General features: G+C 38.3%; 1 protein-coding gene across 1 annotated transcript; it reads left to right on the top strand.

Annotated features, from left to right (window-relative positions):
- The first annotated feature begins 64 nt into the window (after window positions 1–64).
- Window positions 65–18815, top strand: LOC107556355 (elongator complex protein 2-like). Its single transcript, XM_016239451.1, is given in 19 exon segments — window positions 65–149; window positions 1032–1084; window positions 1366–1444; window positions 1608–1678; window positions 2345–2486; window positions 6098–6175; window positions 6404–6468; window positions 6561–6627; window positions 7565–7708; window positions 7994–8077; window positions 8260–8360; window positions 13954–14082; window positions 14232–14381; window positions 14467–14658; window positions 15124–15193; window positions 15301–15398; window positions 16364–16422; window positions 17865–17937; window positions 18582–18815. Coding segments are annotated over 19 exon segments (1968 nt in total). The 5' UTR covers window positions 65–70.
- Window positions 18816–20134: the final 1319 nt, after the last annotated feature.

The following is a 20134-nucleotide window of genomic DNA, read 5'->3' as shown; positions in this document are numbered from 1 at the left end:
TCTTTCAGGAACTACTATCGTGGCATATTCTCCCGGTTCTTTTTAATTGTAACACACAGCAGCGTCGAAAATGGCAGCGCCCAGAATAGACACATGTAATGTCTCTTGTTGTGCTAATCGCACTTCTAATGTTGTGTCATGGGGCAGAGGTATGGCAAGCCCTTTTGACTTTTATTCATTCTCAGGATATGAATTCTTGATATCAACAATTCAATTTTTACTAGTTAAAATGTTAATTCTTGAAATCAGGAATTAGATTTCTACTAGTAACAATTGCTATTTTTGATATCAGCAACTACATTTCCACTAGTAACAATGTTAATTCTTGATATCAACAATTACTTTTCAACTAGTAAAAACTATAATTCTTGATATCTGTAATTGTATTTTCACTAGTTAAATGTCACCATAGGCTGCCATTCAAAATCAATTGTTGATATCAAGAACTGATTTCTTACTAGTTGAAATTCCAATTTCACATATCAGAAATACAATTCTTACTAGTAAAAACCTTTATTTTTGATATCAGTAATCACATGGTTACTAGTACGGATGTTTCTTCTTGATATCAACAATTTGATTGTCACTAGTGACAATTAAATTGTTGATATCAAGAATAGACTTCTGTACTAGTAACCACGTGATTACTGATATCAAAAATAAAGGTTTTTACTAGTAAGAATTGTATTTCTGATATGTGAAATTGGAATTTCAACTAGTAAGAAATCAGTTCTTGATATCAACAATTGATTTTGAATGGCAGCCTATGGTGACATTTAACTAGTGAAAATACAATTACAGATATCAAGAATTATAGTTTTTACTAGTTGAAAAGTAATTGTTGATATCAAGAATTAACATTGTTACTAGTGGAAATGTAGTTGCTGATATCAAAAATAGCAATTGTTACTAGTAGAAATCTAATTCTTGATATCAAGAATTAACGTTTTAACTAGTAAAAATTGAATTGTTGATATCAAGAATTCATATCCTGAGAATGAATAAAAGTCAAAACGGCTTGCCATACAGAGGAGGTCTTATCGCATTCGGGACATGTAATTCAGTTGCCCTTTATAATCCACAGGTACTGACTGTATGATTGTTCACTTGATTTAGCTGAGGTGATGCTGATGCTCCGTGGCAGGTTATTATACTTACATATGCACTTACAAGTTCCGATTCTTTAATGCAGTGATGTGCAGACTGTGAACTCGAACCTGTGTTTAGAGTATACATTCTTCTGATCGAGTAGTTTCATAGTAAATGTCTTTAGTGTTTGATAAACTGTCAAATAAGATCTGTGACAACTGACTGAAAGTGTGACAGGTGTGTCTTATCTAGATTTTGTTTATTAATTGTTATCAGGAAATAAGGATTGTTGAGGTGCTGAATAAACACACTGGAAGAGTGAATGCTGTCCAGTGGGTTCATAAACAAGACTGCAGTAAGTCTTTTACTTTGACCATCATTAAGAAATGTCAAATAGGCTGTTGACAGATATTTCAATTTCAGAGGTTTGAACAAGTGTGAAGTCTTTTATCTTCATGCATAGACATTATTCAATTGTCTGTCACTGTCAGACAAAATACAAACAAAGATTTCTGCAGGTCCGGAAACCCAGCTGGTATCTGGTGGGTCAGATAATCATGTTATTGTCTGGGAGAAGCAGGATGGGAAGGTATGTGTGTACAATAACAAGAGTAAATATGAACACTTATGCTGACAACATAATTGGGTCGTTTCTGTTATGCAATACATTGGATAAAATATTAAGTAATAAATCAACAGCTTTTAAAGATTTGTTTTTAACATAAACTTGAAGGTGAATTTCAAGCTGCCTTAAAAAAAACAAAAAACTGGTCTTTATATAACTTTCCACCGGATTTCAATATCCCTTTCCATCTTTTGGAATATCTTTTGAATAGCAACCAGTTGCGACAAATCCATTATGTTAAGCTAGCCCTTGGTGATAACACTCTTATAATTCTAACGTGATGTAACTAGTTGTCACAATTATAAATATTTGTAACTAATTGATTTCTTAACTTAATAGCTTTGTTGCAATTTGCCCATATCCTCAATGGCATAATCCTCATTATATCTGGTGGGAAAACAACAGCACAAGCGGTTTTAGCAATGGATTTGGAATGGAATGGTCACACTGTTTGTCAAATCATCCTGTTTGATAAAATGAATTCTGCAGCATGATTAAAACCGTAGAACAGGAATGACCCAGCTTGGTCAGTTATGGACTTCAAATCTGTGATCTGTAAATCTGTCTAAATGGATATTCACAAAAGTAAAAAAAAAAAAATGAGTTGAGTTTGTCCATCTTCTGCTGCAGTTCACAGCATGTGCAGTGTGTTCGGGACACTCAGGGCCCGTGTGTGCAGTGGATGCCATGTCTCTGTCCTCCTCTCAATTACTGGTGGCCTCAGCATCTTCTGACTCCTCTGTTAAACTCTGGACGTGCAGCTCTGATACAGGTAAGATAGGAAGTGAGATTTCTGTTCATCATAAGAGTCTAGATTTAAAATACTCAGTCAATGCAAGTTCTTTAAGTTTTTTTTTTAATGTTTGCTTTTGAATAAGGACTTTTTAAAATTCTCCAAGCCTGACATCTGCTGGTTGATTCTTGTAAATTAAGGAGCGTTTAAAATTCAAATTCAGTGCTTATAAGGTAGTTCAAAATCAGTTTATTTGTCATCACAGAGATACAGTAGAATTTTCCTTGGATGTCAGCAACCAAGATCAACAGAAAGCAAATAGTACAACAAATACAACAATTCTAAATGTGTATATATTTAATATGCACTACTGTACTCAAAGGTTTGGAAGTCAGTAAGATTTATTTTTATTCTGCAAGAATACATTAAGTTGACAGTAAAGACATTTTAAAGACTTTGTCTGTGGGTGAAAGACAAGACGTCCCATTTTGGTGTCTGCATCAAACATACAACATACTTGTTCTGACCTGTACTTAATAAAGTGTATAAAAGAATACATAATCATACTAAATTTTATTATAGTTTAAATGATTAAAAACTTCTTGCTGACAAATGGGTAAAACCTAATTGTTTGATGGATAGTGGTAAAGATTTGAATTGACAATAAATTAGTTTTTGCGGGCAGCACTGTGATCCTTAAACAGAGTCTTTTAATGTCATCTAATGATTCTTGTTCTAAATACACCTGACAAGATTTTTTAGTATATGAACTATTGTTACACTGAATGTTTTTTTTCTGTATGTCATAGTAAAATGTATGACAGTTATAATTTTTTGCTCAGAAAAAGTCAAATTAAACGGGACAAAATTTAAAGCTGTATTAAGATTTGAAGGATTTTGTGTATTTGTGTATAGTTCTTTCTTGTTTAATCAACATCTGATATGTCACCTTGTGACTCTTTCCTGATGTAATCTGTAAAAGTGTAAACCAAATACACAGGATGGCCCTTCTATACTGTCTCTCCAGTAGGAGGTCCTAATGGTATCAGTCTATTGTTTGAAGGCCATTTGTTACCAGTATAAAGTTCTGTCTCACAGACAGAACTCTGGGAGAAGCTAGGACTCTTACAAGGGTTAAGATTCTTTGAAGAATTACTGACTTCAGAAATGTTTCTCCCCACAAGAACTCTGGTCAAGCTTACTTATTTTATGTATTAGAGAAATCATTAAACGGGACAAAATTTAAAGCTGTATTAAGATTTGAAGGATTTTGTGTATTTGTGTATAGTTCTTTCTTGTTTAATCAACATCTGATATGTCACCTTGTGACTCTTTCCTGATGTAATCTGTAAAAGTGTAAACCAAATACACAGGATGGCCCTTCTATCCTGTCTCTCCAGTAGGAGGTCCTAATAGTATCAGTCTATTGTTTGAAGGCCATTTGTTACCAGTATAAAGTTCTGTCTCACAGACAGAACTCTGGGAGAAGCTAGGACTCTTACAAGGGTTAAGATTCTTTGAAGAACTACTGCCTTCAGAAATGTTTCTCCCCACGAGAACTCTGGTCAAGCTTACTTATTTTATGTATTAGAGAAATCTAATACATTGGCTTGCCACCCAAACCTTTGCTCAGCCAACTACAGCTAAATCTAACAGCTTTTATTGTTTTGATGCTTGAAAACCCCTTTTCGTCTTTGACCCCTATATCTAATATATGTACCGTATACATGCCATGTGTTTATTGACTTTTTTTTATTTTTTTTATACAAGTCACCATCACTTGTAATAAGAAGAAGCTCATCATGATCAAAAATCGTCTTAACTCTAATTCTAATTCCATGTGTCTCCCTAAACTTATTTTATGTATTAGAGAAATCTAATACATTGGCTTGCCACCCAAACCTTTGCTCAGCCAACTACAGCTAAATCTAACAGCTTTTATTGTTTTGATGCTTGAAAACCCCTTTTCGTCTTTGACCCCTATATCTAATATATGTACCGTATAAATGCCATGTGTTTATTGACTTTTTTTTTTTTATACAAGTCACCATCACTTGTAATAAGAAGAAGCTCATCATGATCAAAAATCATCTTAACTCTAATTCTAATTCCATGTGTCTCCCTAAGGAACAATTAGAAAGCACAGGCATCATTTGATCATTCCTACTGCTTTATTTCTGATGTCCGTACTTACTGTTCAGAAAGAAAGTGATATTTCAGAGACATTTTAAAAAGTGTTGTGTGAAAAGCGATATACAGTAGGGTAAATGCAATATTTCTGCATGGTTTTGACAGACTTTCAAGTCACACGATGATGAGTTGCATCATTCATCTAACATTCAAATGACCGCTATCTAATGAGCTGTCTGCCAATACGCAGAAACCTGCTTCTTTTGAGTGCATTATTTTTAAAATTAGCTCAGGAGATGATTTCAGGTTGTCAGGGTGATTGTCTAATTTCAAAATATGCTTTTGGATTAAAGGGGTCATATGATGCGAGTTCAAGTTTTCCTTTCTCTTTGGAGTGTTACAAGCTCTTGGTGCATAAAGAAGATCTGTAAAGTTGCAAAGACTAAAGTCTCAAATCCAAATAGATATTCTTTATAAAAGTTAAGAGTCAACCACACCCTCCTAAAACGGCTCATTCTAACACGCCCCCACATGTCTACGTCACTATGTGGAAATATTAGCATAATGCCGCCCAAATGTGCACGCAAAGAAAGAAGGCGTGGTTTCAGGAACAGCAGTAGTGTTGATAAAGTCATGTCAGGGAGACGCTGTGTGTTTCAGTGCGAAAGCAAAAGCACTTTATTTGGCCTTCCGGAAGTAGATGCAATTAGGAATCATTATTTACAACAGAACAGCACAACCCAACCCAGATGTTCGAATTTGTGCAACGCATTTTATGAACAACAGTTTTTTGAACCTAGAAGAGTACAAGGCTGGCTGTGCACAAAGGCTATTTCTAAAAAAAGTTAGTTTAAGTATTTGCTATTGACTGTTCAAATGTGGAGTTTTGCGCAGCGCAGAGTAACGCGTCGTGTGTGTGTGTGTGTGTGTGAGGGGAACAGGGTCACAACACAGGAGAGTGAACTGCCTGTCAGAAATCATAGCACGTCAGTTGTCTTAACCGCGGCTTGTGTACTGCATCATCACTGTGTCACGCGACTCTGTTGCCCTTTCGGGCTTGAACTGATGGTAAAACTAACGACATTATTAACTTATATATAATAAGTCTTGATATTTACTTTGAAAGCTGACGGTCGCAATTATGGTAAGGGGCGTTACATTTCCGACGCGTGCTTGTGGTGTTCGGCCAATCACAATGCACTGGTTCAGCTGGCCAATCAGAGCAGACTGCGTTTGTCAAAGGAGGGGGCTTTGTTGAAAACTACATGTTTGAGAGAGGCGGGGCATAGAGGACCTACAATAATGTACAGTATTTGAAAAATAATGTGCTTTTTGAACATTAAAGCATGTCAGCATATTCTGTTACACAAAATACACAAAATATTGATCTTTAAAATAGCATCATATGACCCCTTTAATAATAGCCTAATTTAAAATAAGTTATTATTTTTTTTAATTAGAATTCATCATGAGTTGGACGGGTTCATTTTCATGTGAGGTGTTTCTGTTCTCTTCATTAGCTGAATGCCTCCAGACCGTATCTTTTGGGAGCGGGTTCATGATGGATGTCTCCTTGGCGCTGTTGCCAGGCAGCAGAGGTAAGCTGCGCCCGCTGCTCCATGTTGATTTGCTGTATTGTCCAGCCCTATCGTGTTAAAATCTCATTCTGTGCTTTAAATATGTCCTGGGGCGACATTAGCCTGCCTCTTACATTATTCACGTCTGGACTGTAGCTGTATTTCGCTTCTAGATGCCGTGAATAGACTTAGTGACTTGTCTGCCTGGTGTGTCCATGTGAATGAAGAGGATAATTACATCTCTTGTAGTTCCAGTACTCGCCTGTGGGGGAGATGACAGCAGAGTTCACCTGTATGTGCAGCTAAATGGACAGGTAAGATTGTCAGGTGTCTTTGCTTTATATTAATGCCGTTCACATTTTGTGTGTTGTGTGGGTGTGTGAATGTTACCTGTGGGTGTGTTTAGTTTCAGAGGCTTCTGACTCTGACAGGACATGAGGATTGGGTCCGATGTGTGGAGTGGGCCACTAAAGGTAGGACTTATATTAAATGAGTGAAGTGACGTGTGGCCAAGTATGGTGACCCATACTCAGAATTAGTGCTCTGCATTTACCCATCCAAAGTGCACACACACAGCAGTGAACACACACAAACAGTGAACACACACCCAGAGCAGTGGGCAGCCATTTATGCTGCGGCGCCCGGGGAGCAGTTGGGGTTCGGGGCCTTGCTCAAGGGCACCTCAGTCGTGGTATTGCAGGTGGGAGAGAGTATAATATTAGTATTATATTTTAGTATTTATACGGATAATCAAAGGTTTGGTGTCAGTTTTTTTTTTTTAATTAATACTTTAATTGCGTTTAATTAATTGAAAATGTCAGTAGCAAAATTTATATTGTTACATACATTTCTATTTTAAATAAATGCTGTTATTTTGAACTCTTAATTGAAGAATCCTGAAAAAATGGAACATGGTTTCCACAAAAATATTTTCCTAAAGATTAGTTAAATAAATTGACTATTTAGTTGCTTCTTTCTTACTAAAAGATGTAATCAATTTCCTTTTTTAATTGGCGATAAAGCCACATAGAAAAGTAGAATGTGGTCTAGCACTTCTCATTACTGTGATGCAGTAAATTAAAATGTTTGTGTGTTTATGCACATCTTAAGCTGATTTTAATTGGCTCTGACAGGACTATTCTCATTGCTGTATTACAGCAATAAACATTGTCTTAAGAAATAATGAGAATTACAAACAAACTCAAATGTAAAACATCAAAGCAATTGTGGGGTGAAATATGATGTGCACATGCTTTGTGAATTTTGGCATAAGAGTTGAAGTCACAGACCCATTTAATACATATGATACAGTACTGGCAGTGAAGTAGTCCCAAGGATATCAAATGCACCATCCTAAGGAGCCAGTATTGTTTTTTTCACTCTCACATTTTTTCACTGCTTAATGTGTAGATGGAGAGCTCTGGCTAGCCAGCTGTTCGCAGGACTGCCTGATCAGAGTGTGGAGACTGTTTGCCAAGACTGCCACTGAACCAAACCAGCAGACTGAGGCTGTTATCAAAATGAAGGAGAATGTTTTTCAAGTGTCTGGAGATGGTGAGGCTGGAGGTTTTGCATGATTGTAATTTAGTTGTGTGATGACTTATAGAATTTGGTTATTGTTGAGTTGATTAGTTGCTTGATTATCTGTTTTGAAACCATGTCTTGGCCTGTATAAAAAATCAAGGATTACGTATACAATGTTTTATAATCAGGGTCCAAAAATGAACTTGCCAGAACCAAATGCAAGAAAAAATTTTATTTGTCTAGTAAAGATTTAAGTAATGAAAAATGTGTAAGGATAATAATCTGCTCCTCGTTGCTTATTTCTTTCTGCTCTAGAGTTTGCTGTGACTCTTGAAACAGTGTTGGCTGGCCATGAAAACTGGGTTTATGGAGTTCACTGGCAACCTCCATGTGTCAAAGGTATTCCTGCATGCTTTTATTTTGTGATCAGTGAGCATGCGCTGATTTTGTTTCTTTTGTTTCTTCATATCGCTCTAATTTACTGTGAAATTATATGAATTTTCATTGATATTGTTTGCATATTTTATTTGGATTTATCCAGTCTCTGCCTCTATTTTGTTACTTGATGTCTCCCCCTGCAGGTGACTTAGTGGAACAGCCCCTGAAGCTGCTGTCTGCCTCAATGGACAAGACCATGATCTTATGGGGGCCAGAGGAGGATTCAGGGATGTGAATGGAGCTGGTAAAGTCATCTTGTTTACTAAATACTGATATTGGAAAAATTTTGAAGGTGGAGTAGAATGCGTGTGAATTTCCAGAAGACATATCTAAGGAATTTAGCTTCAGTTCCAGCCTTTCAGAGTTTCTGTATGTGTCCAATAAAGAAAGGGCGGGAAATTATGGGATAAAAAAAAAAAAAAATCTAACCTTTTTTCATAAACACCTTTTAAATCCAATCCAGTGCACTTCAAAGTGCTGTACAAACATAAACAAGTAACTGACACAAAATACAAGCAATGAAAATAACATTAAAGTAGTTCATAATAAAAGTAAAATAATAGAATACAATAAAATAAAAATCAACAAAAAGAAAGAACATAAATTATAATGATGCTAATAAATAAAATAAATATAAATACTTGAATAAAAAGTTACAGCACCACATAAAAGCCAGACTAAATAACAGGGTTTTTAATTCATGTTTAAAAATATCGATATTTTCTGCACCTCTCATTTCCTCCATCGGCATGGAGCATAATGACTGTAAGCAGCATCACCAAATAAGAGAGGAACCAGATGATCTGTGGGACCTTCGAGGTTTATAGACAGAAAGCATTTTTAAAAGGTAGTCTGGATGCAAGACCATGTAGTGCCTTATAAACTAATAAAAGTATTTTAAAATCAGAATGAAAACTTGCATAAAGACTTTAAATTGGCACAAGATCTAGTTCTAGACTCAAGATGTCTCCCATTGCAGACCCTACGTCAATGGCTTCAATCTCCTCTGTTTTTTTTTTTAATCTGAGCGTACAGATCAAGCTCCTGGAAAGAAATAACCCCATCCTGAGGTCATTTCCTTCCTGTCTTTCATAGACTCTCTGGTTGCCAGTCATGGACTTCTAGAATCCACAGCAGCGGCAGGAAGTGCTGCACAAGCTCCTCTGCTGTTACGCTCTATGGGTAATGCAGGGAACATCTGCCCATTCTCTGCTAACTGTGTCAAATTTAACCCACACACTGAGAATTGCTCAGATAAGCTTGTTCTCTGCCATCTGTGTGAGGGACTGTGAATGATTGGTGAGTTTCTCTCAGAAATGGGATGGCGATACCTCAGATAACCTTAAAACTATGTTTTTTCACTTCAGTCATAATAGGACGTTTTGATTGGCATTGCAGCAGCAGATAACAGGCTTGACTTCGTGGTTGATTAATAAGAGCTACTCACTTTGATCTTGGCATACAGACATAGGTGCACACTCTGGGCTCAGATCAATGGCTCCTGATTCTGACACTTGGCATGTTGTATGATGACGCACATGCTTTGTCGTACTAAGGCATGTCTTAAGTCCAATTAAAAATGAAAGACAGTGAGTTGTAGTTGTAGGAAGAAAGAGGTTGGTTTCAGGTCTTGTGTTGTACCTGGATGCAGTGGGGTTGTTCTGCATCTGTTATTTTCTGCACTGCATGTCTCTTCTGTATAGAGTGGTAAAGGGCCTATGATAGGAGGTAGGTGTGAACTGGGTTATCAGATGTGGATGAGTGCCTGGCAGATATTATATTTTATTTATATCTTTGTAATTTAATATATATAAATCTATAATTTAATATGTATAAAAATCTGTAATTTAATATATATATATATATATATATATATATATATATATATATATATTATTTATATATATATATATACACACACACATTTATGATAACTTTATAATTTAATATACATAAATCATTATTGGGTAGATTTCTGCAACAGTGCAAATTAAGATTTCTACAACTGCACTTTACTCCTCTATATTTCTCAAATTAAAATGCTCAAGGAAATACAAACATAAAACATCCAATAACTAAATAATACATTTAAAGAATACTATTTAATGTCACTTTACTGATTGTTTTTGCTGCTGATCTTTGATTAAATTCCATACATTACATTAGTTTTGCTATAGTTTAAATTTTTTAATCTTGCATTTGGTGTGAAAAGGCTTTAACCATTGAACTTGCAATAATTACTTGTTCATAAATATGGCAGTTTATGTTAACTAAAACTTGCCTTCATGGCACAGTTATGGACTTACTGCAAGTGCCCTGCTAAGCAGAAAATGACCACCATCACTTTGGCTAATTAACGCATCCACAAAGAAGAGTCTCCTCCATAATGATTAGCCTAATTGGTCAGATTTAGTGGAGAGCTGGTTTGCAGTAGAGTGGCCAGGCAAACCGCTGTGTAAACTACACCCTCCTAAAAAGTCATGTTGCCAGTGAGCAGTGTGGGGGGACTGCAGGGACCATTTTGAGACTCTGTGAGCCATTAGTGTTGTGCTAATGGTTTATTTTCCCTGATAGCCCAGAAGAGAGAACGGATGAGTTACCATGAAAAATCTTTAACCTCTAGACCTCATGACCCACACCCACATCACCTAGAATTGACATACTATTGAGCTGCTCTCAGTATCCATCATAGTTGGATTGCTCACTTTCAGTCTCCCGAATCCTCATCTCATTCTCCACAGGAATTAAACCATGAGTAAAGCATTAGTTTGTCTGGTAGCGATTACCTTTATCTTGTAGTTCAAGATAAAGTGCAAGATAATCCAAGCAGTCATTTAGCAAACGCTTTTATCCACAGTGACTTGCAGTATACTTATTGAATCACTCTGGAGCAACCGGTGCTAAGTACCTTTCAAGGGCAGAAGGCTGATAGTTCATGGATTGCTTCTGCTGGGCTTCAAACCTACGTGTACCCATTTCTCATAGGTTCTATCTAAAGTGTTAATTTTTTTAAGTGGGAATCTTGCCATTGTTATTGATACCAGTTGAGCTACAAGAACCTACAATCTTTTGGCTACCGGCCAAGATCTGTAACTTCTAGACCACATCATTGTGGGCGCTGTTTGATTTCCAGGATCCCAACCTCAAGAGTTTCGTCACTCCCCTGAATTGTTTGGTTTCGTACAAATCCCATCCAAAACAGTGTGGTTTGTGTTACAACACACATCGTGCCACAGATCCATATTGGTGTTCCTTCCCTAAACAAGAGTGATTGCACATTTCACCCATGAGATTTGGCCGTGATATACGAGTAGCCATGTGGACGGAATTCAAAATCAATCTGGTTAATGTTGCATCACTCTTTCCAGAATGGCTCGCAGAGATCCATGCCATTCAAAGTGAAGGGCTCTCTTTATCGCAGTCATTAGTTCCGCCATATTCACTCCGTAGGATACGCTTGTGAAGGGCATCTCAAATATCTTTCTATTGGTGTACATGGGAGCGTTAAAATGTTGATAGCCCTTACCGTTTGATGGTTTGTGGATTTAGTTTTGAATCTGTTTTCCAGGCAACGTGTCTCTGTCTGAACTGTCCTGCATGTCTTGTGGCGGTGTTAAAATCTCAGCATTAGATGGCTGATTTGTCCATCTAGTGTTGTCGTTTTGTTGAAGAGCTTAAGCTAGCCACCTTATCTGGCAATATCTTTGAGGCATGCTCTGCTGGGCATGACAAAAGACTTGAATCATTGAGCGGTGACACCCCTGAGCGTGAGGAATCACTGCTGCTCTTAACACGGCTGCTGGAAATGTCTTGTCCTGCTCAAGGTCAACAGGAAACACCACTGCGATGGCTGTCAACTGAAATTTTCATACCTCCTTTTCACAGTTGAAAGTGTGATTTGATTAAATTACAAAATAATTTCTTCACCCGCTGAGTGTGTATTGGCAATGCAGATGTTGAGGCTGGAGTATCAGTCTTTGCTTGCGCACAATCATAAATAAAAGTAAAGGCAGGTTATCGCTGATGGCATAATCATGACTAATTATCTTGTTTTATACAATGTTACCGCTTGCTCCGCAGCACGACTCACTTCCCCCATTACCGTGAGACACTCGAGCAGCATTAAGCATGTTAGACACGGGCCAGACGGAGGGCAAGCCGTGCTACAGTTTGCTGAAAAACAATTACATTGCTTTGGTATTCATAGCCCAGCCCAGTCAGGGGAGTTTACACTGATTCATTCTTCATGTGACCATTTTGTCTCCCAGCTTTCCGAGGCTCACATTTGATTTAATGCGTGCGTGATTACATTCAACATCACATTAATGCATTCAAAGGAAGCAAACACAATTTATTTCTCATTTAATAGTCTCCTCTTTGCATACACCGTGCTTTTCGCTTGTCGGCATGATTAATTGGTGTCCTCAGACTGTTACTTAACGGAGATGGAGGACAGCTGTAGACTCTCAACTCGGATTGCTCAGGATTCATGACTTCTAATTAGTGGCCTGCTTGACCAGCCAGTTTATCGGGGGCAGTGACACCAGCGAAGGCCTCTCTTATCAAACGCTCACCATCAAGAACATGATGGAGAGCGCAGAGTGTAGTTCCAAGGTTTTTGTTTTCATATAAATGTCCTCTTTGGAATTGTATTTTAGCCACCCCAGGCAATTAACTCATAACAGCCACAGCATAATGTAATTCTTACTGTATAATCAAAGGAACAAATAATATAATTTATAACCACTTCAGACAGGATTTCAGAGTGGAAGACAGTCCACAATACCACCGTTCTAAGGGACTGTAGGTAAAGATCTGAGGTTCCAAAAAACATTGTTAGTTTAAAGAGAGTCCTGTTGTTACCAACGTACTTTAGCAATTCAGTGTTTCCCAAAACCATAGTTCCAACGAACATTAATCAACAGCTTCACAATGTTGTGTGGTTGGAACTGCAGCTCTCAGTCTGTGGTGAGAAGCACAGCTTCTTTTGGATCAAGCTCTTGAGCAAAATAAGCTATATAAATCAGACCAGGCAACTGTATTGCCCAATTTTGGTGAGCCTGTGCAAACTGTAGCTTCAGTTTCCTGTTCTTAGCTGACAGAAGTATCACCCGGTTTGGTCTTCTGCTGCTGTCGCCCCTCTGCTTCGAGGTTGCCTTTCTCTCAGTTTGAATCATTCTGACCATTCTCCTCTGACCCACGGAGCTGCCGATCACTGGATATTTGCTCTTTTTGGACCATTTTCGGTAAACACTAGAGATGGTTGTGTGTGAAAATCCCAGTAGATCAACAGTTACTGAAATACTCAGACTAGCCCGTCTGGCACCAACAACAATGCCAAGTCACTTAAATCACCTTTCTTCCCCATTCTGATGCTTGATTGGAGTAGATTGACTTGACCATGTCTACATGCTTTTATGAATTTAGTTGCTGCCATGTATTTGGCTGAATTAGATTTGTTAACGAGCAGTTGAAAAGGTGTATCTAATTAAGTAGCCAGTGAGTGTATTTGGAACCAAGGTAGTTCGATCAAATTGGATATGTGATGAAGTTAATACAATTTCTGGATATAGTCGTAACTAGCTTGTTAATGTTTCCAACAATACATCATACTATGGTAGTTAAGCATCAAATTACATTGTTGTATGAGAAACGCACCTCAGGGTGGGTAACCAGAATATTGAAGGTTTGAGTCCCTCAATGGGTTACCAATTCACCAGGTAGTTCTAAGTAGTCCTACAAGAATGTTTCAGGTTTGATTTGTGGTGTTGTACACTATAATATGGATAGTTTGAATATTTAGTTTCTCCATTATTTCTCGTTGACTCCTCATTAAGGTTCGTTTTGGGGAAGTTGGAGGAAACACCCTGGGTTTCTATGGATGCCAGATGAGTCCAGACGGCTTTATGATTCTGGCTCATGCCTTTCACGGAGCGCTGCACCTCTGGCACTGTGACAGCAACCAGGTCAGATGTAACTGACAACATCTGTCAGTAATGCAAAGCTTTTAATGCAAACATTCCTGTTTGCCTAATAAAAACTGACAAAATTCAAGTGTATTATGATTTATATACTAAATGGAGTAAATTAATATGGAGACTTCTGTTTTGCACAGGGAGAATGGAGGCCTAGTGTGGTCATTTCGGGTCACTTTGGCGCACTGCAGGACTTGAGCTGGGACCCTGAGGGAGAGTTTATCATCACTGTTGGATCAGACCAAACTACCAGACTCTTTACACCCTGGACCAGAAAAGGATGCTCAGAGGTTTAAACATATGTCAACTCTTTGTTTTCCAGTGAGCATACATCGTCAGACTTTTACGGTTGATCAACGCTTTCTGTATTTGCAGATTACCTGGCATGAGATCTCAAGGCCGCAGATTCACGGTTATGACATGCAGTGTCTGACTATGGTTGGGTGTTTTCAGTTCGTGTCCGGTGCAGATGAAAAAGTCCTGCGGGTGTTCAAGGCTCCAAGGAATTTTGTGGAGAACATTGCTAACATATCATGCACCTCTGTGAAGAAACTGCTGGGCTGTAATGTAAGTACTTAGAATCATCTCATCTTTAAACTTTAATTGGTTGCATCAAATAAAACCTGGGTTTTAATTACTCTTTGCGCTGTCTTGGATCAGCGAGAGATTTTAAGATGAGTCTCACATTTTCCCATTATCTTAATCCTAATGTTTATGCACATGCTCTCAGATATATAGCTAAAGGAGTTTCATTTTCTGTAACTTGAGGTCATGGTAAATGAGACAACATAAATGGGATTCTCAATTCAGGTTGATCTTGTGTAATTTAGCGAATATCACGTGGAACGCTTTGGCTCTTGTGGAGAATATCACGTGGAGCTCTTTGGCTCTCATTTTGTGAGAATTTTGCTTTTATACAACAGTTGTTATAGAGTATCTTGCATTGCAGACATAATTTAACAAGTTCGCAATCTAGTAGAAGGGTTTATATAGAGAGGTTTTTCAATGTGTCTATGTCTCCTGGGTGTTCAGGAAATAGCAGATCTCCCAGAGGGAGCCAGCACTCCTGCCCTTGGCCTGTCCAACAAGGCCGTGTTTCAAGGTATGAACCCTTTGAATTCGTTGACCACAGGAGAATTTGCATTGAGCTGATCCTGAGAGCGGTGAGGCAGTTGCTAACCTTTACTGTGGCGTCTCATGTGTTTACAGGTGACCTGGCATCTCAGAGCCCTCAACAGGACAGTGAAGATTTCAATAGCCTGTCCGACCAATATAAAGAATCCTACTTTCAACCTCTCAAACTCATTTGGTATTTGTGTATAGTTTTTTTCCCTGCTTTTTTTCCTCAACTATTGCATTAAAAATGAACTGTGGTTGGTCATTTTTTCATTTCAGTCAATTGGCCTCTTTATCTCCAAGTAGACAGTTCTTTCCTGAAACGAAATATAAAATGCATCAGACTTTATGGCAATAGTCAAAAACTTCACCAACACCAGGTAGACACTGTAAGTGGACAGTTCCTTGGTTATTCCATGAAAACACAATGATATTCTACATTTGTGACTAGCAGTTATTAAAGACTGTTTTCTCTGGGGCATGTATCAATGTATCTGGGGCATGAATCAGAGATACTGGAGACAAATGTTATTACAGCATAAGGGGGGGTGGGGGGAGGGTGAGTGTTGAAGCAGGGGGGTTTATGCCGCTCTTGCTCCAGGCTAACAGTGGAAAACGTTGTCAATGTGATTGAAAAAGCTCCTTAATCTGGAATCATAATTAGAAAGAAGGCTTATATAATTGCAAAGTTAAAATATTGATGACTCTGGGCGATGGGGAGCGCAATGAGGCGGACACAGAGTTGCTAATGGAATAATACCACACCCTCCATCTCGCTTCTTCTGGAGGGGCAAAGAGGGAAATAATTAAAATAAAACTGCAAACCAGGGATGAATAAAAAAAAAAGCTTGGTCTCCATTCCATTTCAAATGGGGCATGTGTTGCATAAGTGTCTGTATATCTAAATGAGACAATATTATTTCAGGCTTGCATAAAGAGAGCCAAATTTGATTTATAGAATGTGGTAAAGCTAACATCCATTGAAAATTGTAGATAAAGCTGCCGTTGTTCCAAACAGCTTTGAGTAAATTGCTCGTCTGTGTATCTGTTGCTAAATTAAAATATGAGCCTATTGAAAAATACAGCCTATAGGTGTCTGCTCATCTCCCATAATAACTGTGTTTATATTTTGTGACTCCGTGTGTGTGTATTGACAGAGCCTCCGACAGAGGACGACCTTTTGCAGAACACACTGTGGCCAGAGGTACAGAAGCTGTGAGTTTCCCATCAATTATCATTTGTGTTCGTCTGCCCTCATTGGCTGTTCTGCAGCTGGCACTAATGCTGCACCGCATTATTGCTTAACCAGCTTCTGTGATATAAATAATGCAGCGTAATAGGTATTTAGAGCTCATGACAAGAATAATTAATCCTGTATGCTTTGACACTATACAGGAAAAGCCTAAAATTGTTCATTAAATATATATATCTCTCCTTAACTTTCTACAGCCAAACTAAGACACAAAAATATTGTATGCAAGTATGCTAATGCTTCTGGTTATGCAAGTTCGATGTTGTGTCATTGCGTTCACATCTGAAATGTGTCAGACTGCAAAGGGTGTTATAATGGATATTAGAATAAACTTTAGACTGACTGATAGTAATAATAATAATAATAATAATGATTTTATTTTACAAGCAGTAGCAATTATTTTTTAAGTGTCTAGTAACCAATATGTAGCACTGATATTTACCAGTTGTTTTATGCATGTGTTTTATTTTTTAAACAACAGTGGAGATTAAAATAATCATTATTCTACAAAAGGCAATTTTGCAAAATACAATTAAAAAAAAAATAGTTTTAGTTAACAAAAACAACACTGCAGCAGATTTGCTTAAACTGTTCAAATGTTTATATCTGAATAGCATACGGATTAATGGCTCCGATATTTGAAGTCTCTATCGATCCCTTGTGAACTGAGGATAGTTACTGCCACAGCAATTCAATGGGGTGTTTGCAATGCATTAGCCAAGCATTTGTGCCAGTGTTTGCTTACTTGCATACAGTATTTTCTGGCCTAAGTTTCCCGAGCTTTTGTTAGCCCAGAATAATGCCTGTGTTGCACTAAAATGACATATGACTCTGACATTTGCTGAAACTGTAGGCAATATACAACAGAATTGGATGCTTAGTGGTATTTTGCACTGGTTGGTGGGAAAAATGGGCATATTATTCACAAGAAGTTTTGCAAAATTATTACACATTGACAATATTTTTCACAATTAAATATTCATGCCTCTCCCAAGGCATTTACAATCAATTGAAATGTACAGATTTGCAATTTTTTTTATCTTGCTCATAAGAATTCAAAGCCAGTTTCCTTGATACACAGGCGACACTGAATAAACTGTTATAATTTACATGCACAGCTGTAAGCAGCTGAAGGCTTTGACAGCCTGGCTTGCCGAGCTATTCATCCAGTGCTGGAAATTACTAAGCAAATCTGCTAATAGCTGCCAGAGCGCATGGCTTTCTTCCACTCCCATAAGCACAGGAGAGCACGCACGGCAGCCCTGACACACCAAGCATCCGTCGTGTTTGAATCACCGCCCCGACTGTCTCTCTGAACCTGTCACGGTGCTCAGGCTTTATTTGTGAGCAGGTACTGACAGAGCCCTCATTAACATACCCTCTTTCCATGTCACTCTCTCCACAGGTATGGGCACGGCTTTGAGATGTTTTGTCTGGCATCGAATTCTGCGAGGACTGTGGTGGCTTCAGCATGTAAGGTACAATCACATGGGTGACCAGATGGTCATTAGTGTCACACAAATGTATCCGTGGACTGTAATAACAGAACACAGAAGAGCATGCATGCTTGAAGCTGCACCGATCCTTAAGTGGTTTTAAATGTTTAGTCATTTGCCATTTTAACAAGCTTGTGTCAATTTAGACCCTAACATCCATGTGTAAGTACATTTTCCTTCTCTTTGATGTAATGAGCCGCATGTCGTATTAAAAACACATTGAACTTGCATGACCAGGGTTGGTTAACCAGCCCTACGTGCCCTCCGGCCGGTGTGACACATTCTTGAGACAGTTGAAGGGAGATCATTGGTTTGTGTCCCAGTCTGGCCCCCGTGGTTCTGCCAAACCCACACTGATCGCGCACAAAACCCTTCCGAATGAAAGCACATTCTGCGTGTCACCTGCCATTGTTCACGCTCGAGCGGAGATTGTGAGGTTTATTCGGTGGAGCTGATGGGGTCCTGCAGGCTCAGGTGACTTTGCTGTGGACGTGAGGTTTATTCTCTAACACTGCTGGCTGAGCTGCAAATAGGCTCTGCGGTTCAGATAAAAAGCACTAAAAGAACGACTTGCTTGTGGATGCTGGTGTGAAAGATCTACATGATCAACATGTGTCTTGTCACAGGCCTCTAAACCGGAACATGCTGCCATTCTTCTGTGGAGCACAACTTCCTGGAAACAGCTTCAGTCACTGCCCTGCCACAGCCTGACCATCACTCAGATGGCATTCTCCCCGAATGGACACCTTCTGCTCGCTGTTTCCCGAGATCGCACCTGGTCCCTATGGAGACAAGGAAACCCTGACTCAGATACAGGTCAGCACACCTCCCCTTATCCCTTATTCATCTTTGTTCCCTAATAGACAAGCGGTCAAGTTGAGTGTATTTTGACATGTATGTATGTATTATGTATAAAAAATATTAAACAAAATAAGAAATATTACCATTGTAATATTTTACTGTAAAATAAAATGAGTATTTAAGAAAAAATAATAATATAACAATAATAATAATATAACAATATCAGGTGTCATTGATACAAATATAAATATATATATATATTCCCCTTTCCCCTACCCCTCCATTTTCCACGTTCACGCGATCTCTGATGTGTGTGTCAGTAAGCAGCGCATTAATATAGAACGATAATTAAAGGCTCTAATGCTCACCAGCATATGTGTGTGTATTGTAGGAGCTAGACGACGTATGATGACGTGTGACAGCATAGTAGTGGTGTCCCAATTCTTAGGGGAATATTTTCATCCCTACCCCTTGACACTCTGTTTCAAGGGACAAGGGGAAGGGGTATAAAATAGAATTGGGATTGGGCCTATTAATCTGTTTGGTTGAGGTGAGCATCTGTGTTGTGCTGTTGTGAAAAGCGAAAAGGTCTTCTGTATCCTGTCTAGTACTGACATGTTAAATATTTGAGCATTTGATGGAATGGGAAAGCTGACTGTGACATGAAGGCTTTATCCTCTAGCATCCAGTTTGGCATCAAGTCCTTGCACACTCAATAATTTATACTCAACGTACAGAAGCGCTCGTTACAGATTCATCTGCCTTGCCTTTCTTTTTCGGTTATATGGCTGCGTAAAAAGTCTGTGAGAGAGATCAACACATTACAGTGCAGAGTTTTTCTACGAGCCAGTGTCGGAATGAGAAAGTCCACTCAAAAAGGTAAGTTTTGTTATCATTTACTCACCTCTGGATAAATCTGGATCGCTCTTTGGATTTCTTGATTCTGATAGTTTCATTTATTAAATCCCTTATATTCACAACGGATTGTCTCTGTTTGCTGCTCACAATTCGAAGTCAATGAATGTGTGAACCCTTGTTACATTTTGCTAAATTACTGCTAGCACTGCACAAAGAAGGACAGTTTATTCTTCCTCGGCCAGGAAAATAATAGTTCCTTGACTCGATAAATGATTATATTGTCTGCTCGGTGGACGGACAGATCAAATAATTGTAATATTGATTCTGCTACAGTTAATTCGAAGATATAATCTAAATATTTATTATTGATCATAACCAGTTATAGTTAGTCTTAAATATTTCCCTTTTTAGAGCTAATAAATAAAACCCTACAGCGGTCTCATATAAGTCCGCTCATCCTGGGTAACTGAAACCGGTGCTACTTGCGTATCTCTCATATCACAACTGGCGCCATCTTGCA

This window comes from Sinocyclocheilus grahami, unplaced genomic scaffold, assembly GCF_001515645.1.
Source record: "Sinocyclocheilus grahami isolate Dianchi unplaced genomic scaffold, SAMN03320097.WGS_v1.1 scaffold566.1, whole genome shotgun sequence".
In the NCBI taxonomy this organism is placed as follows: Eukaryota; Metazoa; Chordata; class Actinopteri; order Cypriniformes; family Cyprinidae; genus Sinocyclocheilus; species Sinocyclocheilus grahami.
Note: the sequence above shows the minus strand (reverse complement) of the source record. Positions and strands in the feature narration are given on the sequence as shown.